This window comes from Buteo buteo, chromosome Z (genome assembly GCF_964188355.1).
Source record: "Buteo buteo chromosome Z, bButBut1.hap1.1, whole genome shotgun sequence".
Lineage (NCBI taxonomy): Eukaryota > Metazoa > Chordata > Aves > Accipitriformes > Accipitridae > Buteo > Buteo buteo.
The window spans coordinates 25,090,371-25,110,505 of record NC_134204.1 but is presented as its reverse complement, the minus strand read 5'-3'; the positions used below and the strand labels follow the sequence as shown (position 1 = coordinate 25,110,505).

At 43.5% G+C, this 20,135-nt stretch overlaps 1 protein-coding gene and 1 long non-coding RNA gene across 4 annotated transcripts in view; one reads left to right on the top strand and one right to left on the bottom strand.

The window, feature by feature from the left end:
• Positions 1-14,597, bottom strand: part of PIK3R1 (phosphoinositide-3-kinase regulatory subunit 1) — a 60,624-nt gene extending 46,027 nt beyond the window's left edge. The window contains exons 1-3 of one of the 2 annotated variants that reach the window (XM_075020315.1): positions 14,438-14,597; positions 13,255-13,347; positions 8,848-9,608 (exon numbers count right to left, since the gene is read on the bottom strand). In XM_075020315.1, coding sequence (XP_074876416.1) covers positions 8,848-9,181 — 334 coding nt within the window. In that variant the 5' untranslated portion in view covers positions 9,182-9,608; positions 13,255-13,347; positions 14,438-14,597. The remainder of the gene's footprint in view (positions 1-8,847; positions 9,609-13,254; positions 13,348-14,437) is intronic. The other variant, XM_075020314.1, reaches the window with a different exon arrangement.
• Positions 14,598-14,895: 298 nt separating this feature from the next.
• The window catches only part of LOC142026804 (uncharacterized), a 49,210-nt gene continuing 43,970 nt past the window's right edge, over positions 14,896-20,135 (top strand). The window contains exons 1-2 of one of the 2 annotated variants that reach the window (XR_012648915.1): positions 14,896-15,545; positions 16,371-16,614. This is a non-coding gene — a long non-coding RNA (uncharacterized LOC142026804). The remainder of the gene's footprint in view (positions 15,546-16,370; positions 16,615-20,135) is intronic. The other variant, XR_012648914.1, reaches the window with a different exon arrangement.

The following is a 20,135-nucleotide window of genomic DNA, read 5'->3' as shown; positions in this document are numbered from 1 at the left end:
GAATTCAAACATTCATCCCTCTGTGCCCTTGAGGACCCCTCACTGAGTGAACAGAGTTCCTTTATTTCCAGATATTTGAGATGAAGTTTTTGCTACTTGTTGTTCTGAATATGCGTTCTTTAACACTTTCTCTATTGTCCAGGCCAGATTGCGAGGACCACTACAAAACCCCTTTATTCTCAGAACTGGCTTGCACTGGAATAAAAGGCGTCCCTAAATCTTTCTCTCCGTAAGAAAATTGCTTATGTAGGCTAATGACTAGCTACACCATTCTGGCTTAAGAACAATGGAGTAGATTTGGACTGGCAAGAATATATTCTAAATTATACTCAAACATCTGTACAATTTGACTCCAAAGTACCCAAAATAACTTGCTTCAAAATGTCAAGGGATGACATTTTCTGATGTTTCTCTCAAGGGAATGGCTATATTGCAAACATTGCAGTAAATATCAAATGAAGAATGAAAGATGGTATTACAGTAAGAGGCACAAAGCTGGGTCAGCCAAGAGCATCCTGTTTCAGAGGAGCTCTTGAAAGGCATCGACCCCTCAAAGAAGACCCATGCATCAGCGGAGATGGGAAGACCATGGGAGCAGATGACACCTTGCTGCACCCCATGGTGCCCTGGAGCCTCACAGCCTTTGCAGACCACTGCAGGGCAGATGCCCCTCAAGCACATGCCAGTCAACTAGGAGGAAAGCAGGAAATGATGGAGGGCTTTGCTATGGCCTCTGCAGCTCCTCACCTGTGCCAAGCAGCTGTGTCTCGGCAAGGAGACAATTCAAGGCTAAGTTCATAAACACAACAGACATTTTCACATCTCCATCCAAGCGCAGCACATGAAAAATTGCGAATTAGCAATAGAGGACTGGAATGTGTGGTCACAGGGTTGAACACAATGTGCAAGTAGGAAAAGGACTGCAAATCTTTGCCCTTAACTGTTTATTTCTGGAATGTTCCTGGATAGAAAGATAATGAAACCAGACACAGCTGTGCAGCCTTATCTACCACTGTGCATAATTAGTGGTTTCTTTCATTAATTGCCTAATTTAAGCGCTTTGGTCTACCTCCAGCCAAAAACAGCTTAGGAAGAGGGCTTTGAAATCAAAAAGTACCCTCACAAACTAAAAGCCTTCCCTTTGAGACAGACTACTGGAGAAGCCGTAACATGCTTTGAAACGTGGGTCTGCAGCATTTCCATTTAAAAGTTTCTTCACCACAAATAATCCTCCATGCCTATCTGCTGCCTACTAATCTTGTCCAAGTGGGATAAGGAGATCTAGGAAGGAATTGGTGAGAGGACAAAACTTTTTTCTCCTAACCCCAACAAATAAATTCTACTGTTATAACTGTAAACAAGACATACAAAACTGGTGCAGCCACGCCTCCTGGGAAGTACATTCCCTCCTCAGACTACAGATCTCAGGTTGTGCTCCTCTCCCTTCCTTCCCAGCTGGTGAGCAGGAGGCTACAGCACAGGACTGCTCAGATATGACGCATCCAACAAATCCAATCCCCCCCAAAAACAGGGGAGAAAGAGTAAGGAAGAGACCACTTGAATTACACCAATCTGATGTGTTTTAAGTGAAATAGTTTGGCTTTTGGCCAGTATCTTTAGATTTTTTAAGTGTGCATGTTTTTTAGAAGAAAGCATCAAAACTTTAAAAGAAAGGAGAGTTAACTTTGTCTGGTTTTCCAACACACAGAAACTCAATTAAAAAAAAAAGGCAAAGACACCACAGAGAAAAAACAGCCTCATCTACACCTTGCTTATTTACTGAAAAATACAAGAGCTGCTCAAGAGCTTCTGGAAGCAGAGTAGACCAGAAGTAACTGCTCTTCCTGCCAACAGGTCTGCCTTCTGCAGCAGCATCCTCCCATCCTGGACACGAGTGATCTGCCAGCACGGATGGAAACTGGCATGTTCAGACCTGCCAAGGGTAGATCTCACTTCTTGCCCTCGACATCCACAATCTCTAGTGAAGAAACTGTCTCAGATATGAACGTCTGGGAAATGCTCTAACACGGCAAATGATGCCAAGCGTATACAAACACATCCAGTGGATTATACAAGCAAATTTTCTGACAGCTAACTGAACTGTTAAAGACCTTTTTCACCATTCATGCCATAGTTTATATAATAGTTTTGAAATACAAGACAGTCTTAAAAGATATTTTTAAAGTGTAGCAACCATATGCAATTACACCTTTCCCTAGCTCAGGGCAGTAGTGTGTTTTTGAAACTCTGTCCTGAGGATTTTGATTATAGATCCTGACTACCTAAAAAGCTGTCAGATTAAATACTATTTTTAAATGCTGTTTTACATGCAAACTTTTTTGTAAAGGGGATCAATATGTGAAAACAAAGACTAGTGCTTGGGTGCTATTCTTGTGAACTGCTGCATGCAGCATTCATAAAAGACTGAATAAAAACCAGTAAAGTTAGCACAGAAAGTTACACCTGCTAACCCTTTACCAAAAGACTTCAGGCAAAGTCCAAGGATGCAAGCATTTCTACAACAACGTGAAAAAAATTTAATACATAACATAAAAGAAAAATACCAAAAAAATCTCTTCTATCTCTTCTAGTAATGCAACCACAAAATAGGATTGTATTTTAGACATATATTTTTCTGAAAGCAGGAACAGAAGTTAGTATTAACCACAGTTATTACTTTTTTTTTGTTAAAGCCAAAAATTCTCTTCAAATACTCCTAAGTACCTAAATTCTCACTAAAGTATTCTCAGGATTTAAAATCCTTCTCCAGTTAAAATAAATATTTCTTTAAAATCCTGTAATTCCCCTTGTCATTCTTAGCTATGAAAATAAAGCATTTCTTTGTATTCTAGCCTTCAGATTGATTTCATGGATGTTCATCATGGAAAGCAGCTTTGGAGCAAGACACAGATGTGAAAGAGTGCACAGCCAGCTGCAGTTACACCACCTGTGTTCTTTCACACAAGAAAATCTGGATGCCTATATGGCATCACACAACTATTTAAGTGGGCATGGTTATTTGCTCAGGGTGCAGAATGATCCATTCTTGGCAAATACTTAGCACCATGTGTTGCTGAAACTCACAAACTGATGTTATCACATGTAAGCCTAAGTAAGAAATATTTGCTAACCAGTGGGTTTTTTCAGATGTTCCTGGATCACAGCTACAGGAACAGATCAAGATTATTCTGAGGGAAAAGAACAGGCTACTTCACCTTTGCCTTGTTTTATATCTGCCCCAGAAGCATTCATGTCAGCAGGAGGTATTAACAGGCTGAATCAATATTACATAATGCTAAAGAAAGGTAAGCAAAGTCACCAAACATAATGCCACTGTTGTAACTATAGAAAGGCATATTAAAATCAATCTGATACAAAACAGATTAATATTTTTTATAGCATCAAAATAGGAATATCTTATTCTTTCAGTTTCTTAAAGCAAAATGTGTAACAAAAGGCAGGGGTTTTTTAGACCAATTGATACAGCTGCAGAAAAAAGATGCATCTCAGCCACACAAGCCTTTTCAGGTCTGAGGTCATCTTTAAGGATCAAAAGGGGGTTATGTGTGCCCCAAGTAATATATTTTTCCCAGAAATATCAATTGGTCAAATAAAATATTCTTTTCAAAAGCTCTCTCTCACTTTTACTCTTATCCTGTGACGATTAAAACACAACGTGGAAGATGCTGGTTTTGAAGCTCCTTCCTCCTCTACCAGCAGGTGGGGCCACGCATCAACCATGAACTTGCCCAGATCCATCCACTGTTAATGTGCAATTTGTACTAGTACTTGCAAGTCTATCCCTATGCTCACAAAGGCTTTTTTAGTTACTATTGTCCTGATTTTATCACCTAGAAAAAAATGCTCTGCCTCACTTTAATGCAGCTTGCAAAATCTTTGTTTCCATTAGCAATAAAGCAGATGGCAAGAACTTTGTTTTCAGATGCATGCACTCATCTGGCAACTAGAAATCTGCCTTGTACACCAAGAAACGTGACCACAAGTAGCTGGCGAGGCTATCTGGCAGGAACCTACCCCATTTCTCAGTGCAAGTCAAAAGCAACCGACTCGTGAAGTTCATGACTGCAGGGCAGTTCTGACAACTGCAGCAGGACCAAGGCTTATGCTCAAACCAAGCTTTTTACAATGAATCCAAGGGCTCTGGCTTGGACAGCAAATACAGTTACCAAATGAGATAGTGACTCATCACTTCACTCCATAGTTTCCTTCTACCATCTGCCTAAACCAGGAGAGATGATGACTGTTTTCTTCTGAATGGAGGCTTCAGGCTCACTGCATTCCAATCACTCTTATGTCCCCTCATCTACAAATGTAAATAATTTTTAGAAAAAGCAATCACGCTGCTGGCTTTATAGCAAAATTAAAGAAACAAATCCTACAGCATATTCAGTTCAAGCATGCACAAATGGTTTTATGCTCTCTATCAGTTTGGATATTTGTCAGACATTGCATAACTTGGTCTCTGAAAGGAAAGAGTTTCCAAATGTTCTGTGTCACTATTTTCATCTAATATGCTGATCTGTATCTGTTCTAAGAGAAAAGTGTAAAGAAAAGTGTGGGTTTCTTTTTTTTTTAAAATAAATCTATGTTATAGTTTCATCACACAAAGGAAGAGCTTTGGATTATTTTTAGGCTCTAAACCAGCTGAAATGGTATGAAGTGTCAACATACACAACACTTTTAAGTTACACAGGAAGCTGAAAGGAGGCTCCAAAACACCAAAACAGACAAATTATTCATAAGAAGTTCTGGTCTGCCCGTCTGCAATCTGATCTTCATTTCAAAGTGCGAATTTAACATTCCAAGTTAAATCTGAAAGTATTTCTGTCGATCAAAGCTTTATGCTCCAAAGTCTGCTTAAGATCAGCCTTCACAAACCAGGTAGAGAAACAATAACTCTAAACGTACACAGCTGTATCAGATGAGCTAAATCAAAGTTCACAAAACTCAGCTGGGGTCTGTACATCCTACACACTTTCGTTTTCAAAGAGCTGGGGCTAAGTGGGAGGAACCAGACCTATGCAGCTCCAACTTAAAAATGAAAGCATTTCAAGAAAAAAAGTAAATTTTCACATTGAATCTTTATTGCTTCACGTAAACAGATGTCTAGTGGAGGGCATAAAGATGACCCTGTGCTGGCTGTCCACTGTTGCAAGTGCCTTGATCCCTCCAGCAACAACCAGTTACCCTCGCCTGGTGGGAGAAGAAACCTGTGGAAAACGCAGGTTGCACCAGCGAGAGCCTCACAGCACAAAGAGGAATAAAGTCTTCCTTGCCATAGCTCTGATCTGCACCAGGCCTGAAACTGAAAGGTGCTAGAGACTTCCTGAGTATCTTGTACCCCCTTTACTTTCATACCTTTTCAGATGCAATTAAAAAAAAGCCCCACAAACTCAGATTAAATCTACTTTATTGACAAAGTTATGGGGGAACACAGGCAAAATGCAACAGTCCTAAAACTTCAGTCAAGGAGCCCCAGGTCTGGTCTTGACCAATGGTTCTAGGAATTTAAATGGGTCACGGATAAAATAAAAATCTGGGGAAAGATTTGACTTGTTTTAATAGAATTTGAGACCACCAGTAGTTTTATTTGTTTTCAGATTGGCTTTTAATATTTAAAAGGCTCTCCATTTATAAAGTTAAGACTGTGATTGCATAAGACGCAGGCCTGATGAGCAACTCTGCCCATGTTACTGGCCTCATTGACTACAAAGTCTGTTCAGATGTCTATGATTATTTGTGTATGAGTACTACGGCACTGTAATATGGACAGCATTATGCCTAAATATTGCAAATTTGATCTAATACAAAACAATCTGGACATTGATGAGCAAGTGATCAAGCTTAACAAGGCCAGAAAAAAAAACATTCAGAATAAATAATTAAGTATTAAAGAGTACTGAAATTATTAAAAAGTCTTTTCTTAAAAAAAAAATCTATATATGTGGTAAGATTAAAAGAACTCATATGATTACATATATATATTCTTTAAAATCTCCAGTCAAGTTTCTAATATTCAACATATATACAACAGGGGTACATATAGAATTGACTCTTCACAGAATAAAAAAAAGGTATATTGATTACAAACAACTGAGGTACATTTAAGAAGTCTCATTCCAGTTTCCCATTAATTTGTCACTTTGATCCACAGCAGTTTAAAATCAAGTACTGAAAAATGTAAACTTGACTGTATATGGTCAAACAAGTGTCATACCACACATTAATTTGTTTGAAATACACTCTGGGGGTGTAGAGAGAAGTATCACCCTGGGAAGAATAAGAATCTTCTGGCCTGCTGCCCATTATGTTGGCTGCTGGACAATATTAACTGTGCTATCCCCTGTACCAAATCTTATATAAAAAAATGGTGAAGCCACCTGAAATTCAAATGTACATTGCTACATTCTTCTTTATCTGAACTGTACTTCTGCCCGCACCTCTGGTTTCACCATAGGTATCATTTTTGTATCATTCTGCTCACTTAAAAATTTCACCTTCATTTTTTTTTTATAATACTCTTTCAGTGCAACATTTCCCAAATTTGTTTCTAGGATTTAAAGTGCTCTCTGCCTTAGTTCTTTACAGTAAAAAGATCTGTAAAGAGACCACTTATTATTACTTTTCCCAATTTCTTTTAAGTAAACATACATTATTTTAAAATTAATTAAAGCTAACTCTTGAGCTATTTGCAGTTCAAATTTCAGTGTTTCCCCTACTTCTGTTCAGGGGGGTCTAATCCCTGATCCTATGGCATTAATGAACGTACCCAGCCTTTTACATGAAGCTTAAAATCTTTAATTCAAAAGGAGTTATGGGAACTTAACCTACCTTTTTTTAATCAGAAAAATACAAGGCTGGATTGCAAGCTGATTCTTAAAACATTTTGGAACATGGCAGGATCATGCGTGCAGACTTTGAGATTAAGATTCCCAGTTAAATTAGCACATTTTCTTGTTTCAAATCCCCACAGTCCCAAGCTATTAAAAATAAACACATTGTATGTAAACAGTACTCTGTCTAGAGGCTATACACTTCAGTATAGGAGAGATCCAGTCACTAAGACTTGCGTCACTGTCTCATCCCAAGGAAGCAGAAAAGCCTACATTTAAGCAAAGCCCCCCAAATCTGCAGCAGAATTTCCCAGAGTAACGCCCAGCCCCTGAAACTCACATAAATGTCTGTTACAAACACAGTCCCAGGCAGACTTCGAAATAGCAAGATTAACACCATGACTTCCCAGCACAGTGCTGTGGCCAGCCCCACAGCGTGGAGCTGTGAACAGGAGCATCAACTAAGCACGAGTAGAGACCAAGCAAGTTACAAAGCACTACTACAACTTTAAAGCAATAAATGCATCAAAGCCCGGCAGGCCTGGCAGTTACTTCACCACAGCATGCACATATAAAGAATGAGGTTCTCTTTCCACCCTCTGCCTCTCAAAATGACCTGTCAGCATTGAGGTGTCTATCCAAAGAGTCATGCTTATTCTACAGTTACATATGATGGAGACAACCACCTCTGCAGGTGGGTTAAGAAAAAAGTCAATGTTATCTGCCCAGCACATATTAATATCCAATAAAAGGAATGATCAAAGAAGTAAAAGTGTCTTCCTTCAAATGCAAATGCCTCATTTTCAGAATTAATCTAATGAGAAACCAGGAGGCTCTAATGACTAGAGGCTGAGAGTTTGAGGACCTAAGAAATACAGTGTAACCTAAAATGCCACTAGTAGAAGCTGGTAAACTAATACCACAACTTTGCAAGTAATGATGTAAACATTTATATGGAGGCAGAGGGTGATGATATTATTCAGGACTATGGTGTCATTGTGAGAATCAGGATCACATACTACAACTTGTACTTCCTAAAGCTAGAAACACTGAGAATTTAAGAAGTATTAGATGTTAAAGCAATATAAGCCATTCTAGACTTCTGAGAAGGGAAAGACCAATGTAAGAATCTTATCTTAAGATGGACTTGGCTTGTTAATATGTAAAACCCAAATATCTAAATATCAGCAGGTGAAGGAGACAAATCACTTGGAAGAAGGGTGTTGGGTTTTTTGTACCCTAAAGTTTTTGCAATTAAGAAAAGACTCTTTCTTCTGTTAACAGGAGAGTTCTGATCAAATTCTGAGTTCTGCCCAACATACTGTTGCAAATGTAGGTTAGAAAGCAACTTATGTTTAAACTAGGAAATATCTTCCTTTGTTTATATAAGTGCTATTTTTTCTACTGCATGGCCCACCCCCAAAACAAACGTTAAATCTGAACTTCTCCATCATTATTCCATTGTGCATTTTAAAATACTTGCTCTTACCTTTAATGCCACAGGTAAACCTCCATGACAAAGTACTTTTTTTTTTTTTTTTTGCTGTTAGCAAGAGATTTATGATAGGAACATACTGTTTATTTGGAAATCATACTGTCCGATTCACCAAGAAGCTTCTCACTATTGAGTTTGATGAACCACAGAGGCAAATGCTTCCACCAGCTTCTTAGAAACCTAAAATAAATGCTACCCTGCTTATTCTCCATCTAAGTCTTTAGAGTTGTGAATTATAAGCATACTGTCCAATCTGTGAGATGTACCTCACAGTAAGTTATTGGTCTCTGTGGTGCCTGAGACAAAGCACATGAAATTACAAAGTGCGTGAGCTCAATATTATGAAGTAGAAACAGTTCTTAATTGACTGAAATGAGCCATGCACTAAAAAAGCTGACCAGCAGGTGTTATAGACATAAATGTAGTCAGACAAGTCTATGAAACGAAAATATCTGAAAAACATGGGACACACACATGCCTTCTTAGAACAGTACTGACCTTGTTGCTCACCCTCTGCTTCAACTTTTGCAGGACTTGGTGCTACAGGAAGGGGTCGAGGAGGACGAGGCTTCGGAGTAGGGGGAGATATTTTTTTTCTTCCAATGTACTCTACGTAAGTTCCTGGGAAATCCCCCCTCTCCCCTGTGGTTTCATTAAAGCCATTTAACCAACCAATTTCCTCAGGCTTTGCTTCTTCCCCTTCACTGAATCCAAGTGCTAGTAACGTACCTTTATTCACAGTTAATATATCCCCTAAGTGCAAGTCAATGTCTTCTTCTCGCTCTTTTTTGTAGTCATATAAAGCTCTGTACTGATATCCTTCGGCACTCATCTTGGCAAATGATTTAGCATTCAGAAGTGTTATTAAACAGTATCAAAAGGCAATTGTCCAGTTATATTTTTACGTACAGAGAGATTCAAGATGTACTAAACAGGATAATAGAAATGTCAATAGTAATGTCTAAGTAATAAAATCCACCAGAGAATCAAAAAGCACCAGGATCTGTCATTTCACTGCTAATGCTTTTCCTGATGTATTTACTGTGAGTCAATGACTGTTGCAGAAGTACGTGTTCCACTTCTACGTCTAGCAATATTCTTCCAATGAGTTCCTCTTCTGGGCTTGCTGGCACTTCTGGGTCTCCATACTCAAGTTCAGCTGATTCTTGTAGCCGGTCACACCTTCTTCAGATGTAATCACCGCAGATAGCTCACGTACCTTAAATATTCTGCCACAGAACTCTGCACACATGCTCTTCCTGGAAAGAGAAGAGAAAACTGGTGAAATAATTTCAAATTCTCTTGATGATTGTGAACTTGGGATTCCACTTATGATTTAAGGTTTTTCCAACCCTGGCAGAGGTTGCGTCCTACAAAAGAGCCCTAAATAACAATAAAATAAAGCAACCTCATAAAAAAACCCCTGCCAGGTAATGCTTGTATTTTTATAAAGGGTGTATGTCTAATTACTTTAAACAGATTTGCACCCCTGCAGTATGAGGCATGCTTCCTTCTCTGTGGCTTACGGCTGCTGAAGTCTCAGAGTGAGAGGGCTAAGCCCTGGAGCTATCCCTGTAGTGCAATATCTAACCTGGCAGCGAGACTTTACATGTTATCTCCCTGAAGACGCATGGCCACAACCCTTCCCCACAAGAGGGCTGCCAGGACAGAGGAGGAGCTCACTGTAACTAGCGCTGATGCTCACCACTGGGGTACTCAGTCTCCTGCTACTTATGCAGAGGGTAAGGATGGGCAACAATCCCCACCCAAAGCCTATATTCCAAAAACCTGTTGGAGGGAAGGGTCTTTTCATAATCTGCAGGAGAACCAAAAAGTCCAAAATGCTTTTACTTGATGAGCACCATGTTTCTTTTTTCTTATAAAGAGGGGCTTCCCCACTCCCCCACCTTCCAGATGTTTTTTAATGTGTTTATGGTATAATACTAGGGAAACAATCAGCAACTGAAACAGGCACACCCAGACCACCTAAGCAGAACTAGCAGAAGGAAAGTATCAGGGTGTATGCTTCAATTATGCTAAAGGCAAGAGAATACAGGCCTGAACATCTGACTCAAGGTTGCCCAACTATAAAGTTAAAAGGAAAAATATGACTAAAAAAATCAATTTAGAAAACAGTAGCTTAAAGACATATAGAACAGTGAAAGTTTTCTAAACATTATTTCAACTGTTACTCATTTTCATCTACTTAAATCAACAAGCCCAATCATAATGTGAAACGCTACACTGGGAACCAAAAAGTGCTAACTACTCAAAGTTGCATTGAAACTCCTCAACTACAGCTGAACAAAAGACCCAAGGGGGGCTATGTAATACCAGTAGGTAAAATATTGACTGTGTACTATGTACTTAGTGTACAGAAAACTGATTTTTTTTTTTTGAGAAACAGTCCCTTTTACATTGTGAAAAAAACACCAGTAGACAGGGCTGGAACAGTGAACCTCTGACAGCTCTTTTCCACACATTTTCTTTAAGTCTCAGTCATCAAGTCCCTGGGACATGACTAACTGACAAGCTAAAAAGTATTTGTAAGAATGTGTATGGGCTTCCTTTGCCAGTGAATGACCCTGTTCCCTAATTTGCATGCGGCTCCTCTCCAGCCCATCAGGTCTAAATATAATTCCCTGCAGCTTATTGCACAACATCTCTTGTAACAGAACACAGAGGAAAATCTTGTAAGTTCTCGAAGAACTTCCTTATCATCCCTTGCAACCAGTTTTTGCTGTAGGAAAGAATTATCTGAGGCTGAATTAGGCTTCTCATTTCAAAAAGCCTACACACAAGTATTTATTTTAACAACTTGCAAATCTATCCATGTGGATTAGGCATCCAGCTACCACCAAAATTTTAATGAGAAATTTCTGCAGCCATTTCTGAAAAACAAATCAAGCTGCTTAGCTCACCCTACCAAACATCACAGACTTTGCAATTAATGTGAAGAGAGTTTCACTGGTATTTCTTTTCGCCTCTTCTACCAGAGGAAAGCGTACAGATAAGAACTAGAGGGAAAAAAAAGGAAACAAGAATCTAAAGCACAAGTATCAATTAAATTGTACAGAAGCCTTTTCAAAAGCATGGGTTCCTCCCATTTCATATAGCAAGGGAACAAAATGCACTTACACACCTTAGATCTAAGTGTTGGAGCTAATGTAAATGTTTCCAATCAAAACCAACTATGCACAGCAAAACCTGCTAGAAAATTACCACTTTGACTACATTAAATATTCCGAAATATTTATTTTCTTTTTAAGAAAGGTTCAACAAGTGCTCTGCTACAACTACTCATTTCACTCCTACTGCCTACAGGCATTTTGGCAGTCAACGAAGTAAGTCTTCTAAACACTGCATAATTTAACTGACTTGACCTGCTCCTCTGATCTTTTATTATCAAAGGTATCATAGCAACTTTATGGCCAGATATTTAAAATGAGTACTTGTGTCTCTTATGCTTGGTGTGACAATACAGAACTGGAAATGCTGTAAGAACATAAAAACTGCTTATGACAGTTTTTAAGTGTATTTTAAAAACACAAAACCTAAATCAGATACAACAAAAGGTCCTATTTACTTGCAGGTTAGAACAACTCAACACAGTTACAGTTGCAAATTTTCCCTAATCCAGTTTCCCTGGGGCTCAGAGCTGCAGTACCAGTTCATAGTCGCTCCTCAGCGCTGCCCTCAGTACAGGGCCCCCAGCATCCTATCTCCTGACTGATCTACGGTTCATGTACCTGGAGACATTCCCGTGGGTGAGCCATGCTGAATTTCTTGGATTTATGCCTTTTTCTATTCTCACTATCTATCAGGTTTGGGGATGGAGAAAGATGCAGACTCCAAGAACCGTGCAGACAGCCTTAATACAGGGACAGACACCATTTCTCCACACCAGCCCGGTAACACTGCAGCATCTCCAAAGAGCCCTCTTGGACAGTTCTTTACTTACTTCTCTGTTAAGATCCCTTATAAACAAATTCCCCAACTGAAGTTACATGGTCCTACACTCAAACATTTTGACTCAAACTGGCTTAAGCTCATTAGTCTTAAAAGAAATAGCTTGGAGACGATCTTAAGTAGAAGGAAAAAACCCAAACCAAACACTTTAGGCAAGAAACATTGTTATATTTGAGATGATGTATTACGGGATTTCCATTTGGCTGGTGGAATGGAAAAGGGGGAAGAAGTATTGTACAAGAATCAAACACTCATTTGTTTTTTATTTACTAAGAGCTTGATCCCAATGAAAGATTCCTGAGTTCAGGAAGAATCCTGGCCTCTCAGCAGAATGGTTTATATGCTGGGCATTTCAACAGTGACAAAATTTAAAGTTCAACAGAAAGATGTTAAGAGATTCTTGTAAATTTAAGTGAAAAAGGAAGGGGACATGAACGCTTTCCCTCCACTGCCCTCTTCTCCCCCTATTAAAAATGATGTCTGGCTCCCACTCCACTGGTACCCAAGCATTTCCTCCCACACTGGCTAGCATTCCTTTAGTGACCAAGAATAAAAACTTCTGCTCCATGAATCCATGTTACCTCCAGCCCAACCAGAGGGGCGCGTGTGTGTTACTGATACGGTGCCCCTATACAAGACAGCAAAGATTTTTTTCACCTTTGTATTAACACATTTAATAACCATATCTCCTCATACTGACATCTCTCTCATATTTATTCCAAAAATCCCGAGGGAAACACAAACTTCCCTTCCACCTAACGCAAACTTCCTAACACAAACACCTAACACAAACTTCCCTCGCTACTGCAATTACGAGCTTCGTCAACAGAAGAGCAGACAAAAGTACTTAGGGAGGCACTGAAATAACAAGAATTGAAGTGTAAGCACAGCATTTCCTCAGAGACTGACTCTCCTCCCCACTAGGTGTCTACACACCTGTAACTCAAACTGCGGTTATCTCTGAAGTACGATGCTGCTGCTCTCGAAATGGAGATGATGAAGGTAAGCACCACATCGGACCACTATTTTCTGCAAGAAAGTGAGGTCCATGATATATCATGAAGGACATGCATACTTGTAATACATTTATACCACTGCCTGTCTTTGAAAGAGTGACTTTGAGCCTGCAGAGATTCTACCACCAAACAAGTTCAAATACGTACACATGGAAGAAGTACATTAACTTCACTGTGGACACTGTAAAGCACGTACCATTCCGAAACATCTCGGAGACTTTATACGGGCTGCAAAGCTATGGAAGAAGGCAGGGGAGCATCGAGACCACTTCAGAAAAAAAACATTAATACAGCAGTAATTTAAAAAGCTAGGAAAGCAGTACAAACTGAGCTTCCACCCTGTTAAGAGGCCGGCAAGTTAAGCCCTCCGGGAGTCCTGCACCAACACGCACCCGAGCGGCGGTCCCCGCCGCAGAGTCGCCGCTCTCCAGCGGCCGGAGCTCGGTCCCCGCGCCTCGGCCCCGCTCGGGGCGGGGGGGCGCACGGCAGCCCCTCCGCCGCCGGGGCAGGGCTGCGCGGAGACGGGGCTGCGCGGAGACGGCGCTCCCCGGCCCGCGGACGGTCGCGGAGCCGCCGGGACCGCCCTCGGCGGAGACCCGGCGACAGGCAGGCTCGACGCCCCGCCGCCCGCTCCCGCCGGCGAGGGCCGCCTCGGTGCTTCCTACGGACGCCCCTTCCGCCGCCCCGGCGACGCCAGCCGGGCGGGGGGTACCAGCCCGGCTCCCCACGCCGCACGGCGGGGCCGGGGCTCCCGGGCAGCCCCGCGGTCGCCGGGCCCTCGCCGCCGGCACGGCGCGCCGCCCGCCCTGCCCGACGCGGAAGCGCCGGGCCGGGCCGGGCCGCCCCCCGGCCGCGAGGGGAGAAGCTCCGCCGCTCCCGGGGCTCGGCGCCGGCCGCAGCGGGCGGCCCGCCCGGGCCTGCCGCGCCGGAGGGCTCGGCGGCGCCGCAGCCGGCCCCGGAAGGGGGAAAAAGTTGCACGGGGCGGCGGCCATCCCGCTCGGCCTGTCACCCCGCAGGGGCGGCCGTATGCCCGGGTCCCGGGCGGCCGCACGGCCCCGCTCCCCGCGGGGCAGCGCCAGGTGAGGCGGCGGCGCTCGCTTTACCTCAGCAGCGGCGTCGCCGCCGCCGCCGCCACCGTCTCCCTCCCGCCGCCGAGGAGCAGCAGCAGCAGCCTCCGCCGCGTCGCGTCGCCCCGCTCTCGGCCGCAAGTCCGTCCCGCCGCGCGTCCGCCCCGGCTCGCGTCCGCGCACCGCTGTACCGGCCGCGCTCACCGCCCCAATGCCTCAACGGCGCCGTGCCCGCCTCCGGCCCTGCCTCCGCCCCGCCCCCCGGCGCGTCCGCCAACCAGCGCCGCCGCCACCCCCGCGCCGCCCCGCCCCGCCCGCTGACTGACGGTGGCCGAGGGGCGGCGCCCGCCGCCGCCCGCCCCCCGCCCCGGCCGCGGGCTCCGCGGAGACCGGCCCGCGGGGCCGGCAGCCGGCGGCGGTGTTGGGTTGCCGGCATCTCCCGCTCGCGGCGAGGGGGGGGGGGGAGTCCGGGGTCGCGGCCCCCAGAGGCGGCTCCCGGCCGCGCCGGCGAGGCCCGGGCGCCCCCTCGGCCGCGGAAGGCCAGGCTAGGCCGGGGAGCGGCAGCGAGAGGAACACGTGCTTCTGCCTGGTTCCTCTCCGGGGATTTTTCTCCTCTTTTTCCTGCGCCCCCCCCCCCCCCGCCGAACCGACGTAGTGTAGTGCGCTGGTGGACTGTGCCCTGAACGAAACAGCCGGCCCTGCTCCCGGTACCCGGGCCGTGGGTGTCCGGCGGCCGCCCTTCCCCGGGCTGCGCGGGGCACCAGCTCGGCGTCTGCTCGCCCAGGGGCGGCCTGGCGGTGGCCAGCCGGGGGCGACGCGCGGCGGCGGGCCACGGTCCTCCCCTCGGCTCGGCCCTGCCCGGCCCCGCGCCGCGCCGAACGCCCCTCAGCCCCGGCCCAGCCGGAGCTGCCTTGCAGCGGGCGCAGCCGAGTGGGCGGCGGTGGTAGGTGTCTGCAGCAGCAGAGCCCGTCGGTCGGTAGCGTTAATTACCACCGCACGGTGCCCGAGTTCGCTAGGCTCCATGCAGCGCGGAATAAAGTGACATATTCCCTGCCCCAGGGAGCGCACAGTCTCCAGTGGATCTGAGAACACGGGGGTGTGACAGAGCACCACGGGCCTGCAGCAAGAGAGTCGTGTTGCTGAGGTACGTGCTGTGTTTGATCAGGTCTCTGTTTATCTTCGGATACTAAATACGCGTACATATGTTACTGTGACTCAGTCATTGTAGGTGTCGCTGTGAAAGAGGAGAAAACGGTTTAAGCAAAGACATAACACATCCAGGCTGGCAGGGCATGAATGCAAGGGCAGCTGTGCAAGAAGCAAGGTTTATCGAGACCCGTTCTGTGAAAGCGAGTGCCAGGGGTCGACCTGATTAAAAGCAGCCAAGTAAGAGACATCAAGTAAGAGATTACGTAGAACATCAAAAGCATTAGTCATGGACAGAGTGCAAGGATCAGGCCTTGAAATATCCTGTGAGAAACTTTAGGACTGGTGAAGTAAGACAGCCCGAAGTCTTATGATCGAAAGAAGAGTTATGTGTTGGTTGGAGGGGAGGTAAGAGCCCGCCTTGCTTTAATTTGGCAGTTGATCGTTCTGAAACGGGGAATTAGCTTATGGTCTGATCATGGACAATGGAGAGAAAAAGTGGAACAGTTTTACTCCAACAAGTTGTCATTAGTTGTTGCCAAGTGCAATAGGTCAGTGAGCATGGTTTTGGAATCCTTAGACTTTTGCAGGTATTTTTCCTGAAAAATGTTCTAAGCCAAGAAATCTGGTTGTACTGAGTATGGGGGGGAAAGTGGATATCTCTTATCAGCTATAATTTCTTTAAAAGATGCTCTTCCATGGCCTCTTGTGCTTTGGAGATTTTACTTTTTTCCCCATTGAGTTCCTAACTTTGCAAACTTCCAAGAGACACTAGAAGGATGTTTCCTGACACCCATTAATCATTTCTGCATTGATTCATTAGGACTCCGTTCACTTCAGGACTGCAAATGAGAGAAGACAGCACCTCCTAAGGCCTCTGGAGTGACAAGTGTGGATGTGACCCCATAGGGGTGTGACAGAACACTGCAAGGCTGCAGCCTTGGAGTTGCAGGATCCAGTCCCTGGAAAATGGTAAAAATGCCATCATCAGCCTGTATGGCAATCTAAACACACAGAATTACTTTTAAACTAAACATTCCTTTTGGAACAGACACTGGTGTTTGCAGGTAAGCAAAACCATTGCTGCAATTTAAATACTAAACAGTGAAATTGTTGAGGGACATGGCAGCTCTTGTCTCATACATTTTTTTGTGGGACTGAAAATGCAGGCAGTAGCAGAGTTAAGAAAGAATGTTCCATTTCTTCTGTCCAGACTGCTGTCTCTGGCATTTGCTGTTGCTGAGGGCAAAAACAGCATGGATTTTGAAGGGGATTAGACAGACTGGCTGGTTGGAATGCCAGTCCTGGGCACTGGCCTAACAATGGGTATTTAAGGGAAATAAAAACCTCTCGAGTAATGGGTCCCAACTGGTGAGACTAGACTTGTCCCACAGGTGAAATGCAGGACTAGAGTCAATGGCTGTGCTCCCTCCCGGCTTACACGGTGCCCCTCACTGGAGGTGAAAGTGTCCAGGACAGGGTCCAGGACTTCCTTCCTGTCTCCCCTCTGTAGTAGCTGAGCATCTTGCTCTCTGCTTTCTTTACCAGCTTTCCTCCCTGAACTTGACATTTGAGTTCACCTCGAGCACCTCACTTGCTGCTTTCTCTGTTGATCAAGGAGAAAAAGGGACCCCAAAGAGGGAAAGTAGGCAATAGCAGCAGGTTGCTTTGTTGCACCACTTGCTGGCTTTACTGTGATGCCTGTTGTGACTTCTGTCTCAAGGTCACTCCAGCTCCCTCACATTCCTTTCCCCACAGACCCCAGCATTATCCCAGTGTCTCCAGGTGTAATTTCCTATGTCTAACCTTGGTAGGTGAAGGCTATGCATTAAGGTTTGCACTAGGAATATTGAGAAGCAGTACTCTAGTGTAAAGCTTGATAAGGAGGTGGGTGCACAAGCTGAAAACCTGGGTTCCTTCTTCATTCAGCTGCTTTTCAGGAGGTGCTAAGGACTGCTTAAAGCTTTTGTATATAAAGCTTACAACGGGCACAATGCATGTAGATATGTTTGATTAGGCCTAGATTTGTTGAGAAGGATATTCTTGACTAATTGAATGGTTAAGTCATTGAGGCAACATGTAAACCTGTGGGATTTAAAGGCAACAGTCAATGGAAAGAAGAAAAGATGGAAAGGTGAAATATGGGTAGAGGGCAGGATTATCAAGGTACAAGCAAACACCATTGTTCTTTCTAAGGAAGACAACTGTAGTCTCCAACTGTTGGGAGATCTCTTGAGCATTTCTGCCAGAGGCTGCTTAGGTAAATGCAGTAAAAACGCGAGCAGGTCTTTTGTTCAGTACTAGTAGCAGTCAGGTGATTTGAGCCTTTGCATCTTACCTCTGGGTAAGCTTTCTGTGTTAAAGATCATGCAGCGCTGGAGAGAATCTGCCCTGGAAGTTCCAAGTCCTCTGGCAGAAAAGTTCAGCTTGATCTTAGAGAGGAAATTTTAAAGTATGGAAACTGAGAGGAAAAAACGCACTCATCAGAGAATCTGTAGGGAGAGCAGAGTTCCCAGACCATCAGATCTCTTCCACTACAACTGGCAAACTCTGTTTTTCTTCTTTACTGGCACATTTTAAGGAGGGAGATTGCCTTCTATTTCTTCTAAGATCCATTTGTACAGTAAGATAGCTGGATTAGTGGATTTTATCAGTACCGAATCTGATCTCCTGGGATAGCATGGGCAAAGGTTGAGGAGACTGTGCAGGGGAGTTTTATTGGAATATACCTTAGGTGTGATGAATGGTAATGGCATATGTCATTTACTAAGTTCAGAACAGAGTTCTGTGATTCGTGACATAATGTCATACCATCCTGCAGCAGTGGGGTTTTCAGCCAGCTGATGTGAAGATTGAGGTTGGAAGAGAATCAATGCTTACATTCTTTCTTACTCCCAAAGATGAAAATGAACTTGTACAGTGTAACTATGGTGTTCTACTAGCACGCATTGCTAAATGACTCATGTAAAATTCTCAAAGGAGTGACCATAGTGGGGAGTCAGGAAAACAACAGGAAAAACTGTCCATAGTTATTGTAGACATGAATTAAATACAAAAGAAATAAAATGGATCACAAGAAGGACAAGCATCAAAGACTGAATGGTGATGTTTTCCTGTCACAGCTAGGACAAAGAAAATATTGCTGTTCAAAAAAGTGGTTTTAAGTGTGTTTCAGAAGACAAAACAGTAGCATGAAAAGCAAATTCCTTTGCTGCTTAAAAGCATTTTAGCATATAAAGGAAAAGAATGAGCTAAAAATAAGGTATAGGAATCCAGCAAAGAAAGAAGCAAAGCTTGCTATCATATTAAGAATCAGAGAAGTAAGCCTGACAACCTTCATGTTAAAACTGGAAGGAAGCTGATTAACAGCATGCCAGTCATGCTGGGCATCACAGCGTGATTTGATTTTAATTTATTTTAGTTCTGTGGAAGGATAGAATGGCTTCTATCCGGCCAAAAACCTGACATCAGCAATAAATGTTGGTATCTCAGCTAATCAGACATATCTCCCTTTATAGATATTTCCAGTCTATGATTCATTTCATGCTATGGTGGGCATCTAAGGCTTTTTTCCATTCTTCAAGATACAAGGTGACTGAGGAAGTGGTGGAATCTCCATCACTGGAGGTTTTTAGGTAGGCTAGTCAACCAGCTGCCTGGAGAGATACGGGTTGTCCTGCCTCAGCCAGAGAGATGGAATAGATGACTGCTGGAGGCCTTTTGTGGTTCTGTAAGTGAACGTATATATGAATTATCAGAAGAAAACACAAACCCCGAGAAATCATACTTTCTCTTAATTAAATTTTCCCATCAGAAGCAAAGGGGCCCAAAAATCGCTCCCCTGCTCCCACCTGATATCTGAAAACCAGATGACTGTAATTATAAAAGCAGAGGGCCTTACCTCTGCAATATGGTCTGTTAGCAAGGAGTATCTCTAGTTTGCTTTGCAGCATATTTCTGAAACACAAAACTAGTGGAAAACAAGATTTCTGTGTGCAAATCACAGCCAGAAACTACTTTGTGTTCATAAAAGTCTTCAAAATATTACACTTAAAAACCCCAAACTATTTAACCATCTGAAAGAGTTGACTTTTTATGTAATTCTTTTCTTTAGTCTCGTAAATTTAACTAAATGTATGAAAATATACATTTCGTCAAGAAACGTTTTAAAATCTGGAAGAATTTTTTTTTATCTACAGACTATTAAGACAAATAAATAGACAATATTTTTCCATGTCTGAAGCATAGTGTAATTGATAAAATAGTGCTATAAATATCGTATCTTCAAATGCAACATCTGTGTTTATCTTTCAACCATATAAAATTACATAAACATGGATTCTGCTTTTTATGAAATCTATGAGTAATTCCTCCTCTGCTCTTTCAGTGCTTGTACGCTAAGTGATAGAAAAGTCTAGGTTTGACAGCCGTGCAAGACTCACGTCTTCTGTGTAGCCAAGTGGTGCAGTATGAACAGCAATCTTGGAAGTTTTCACTTGCACTGTATCATTTGTGCACTGACATCTATCAGCACTGCCTGACCACCAGGAGTAATAAAACCCCCATGAGTAATAATGTATCTAAATTG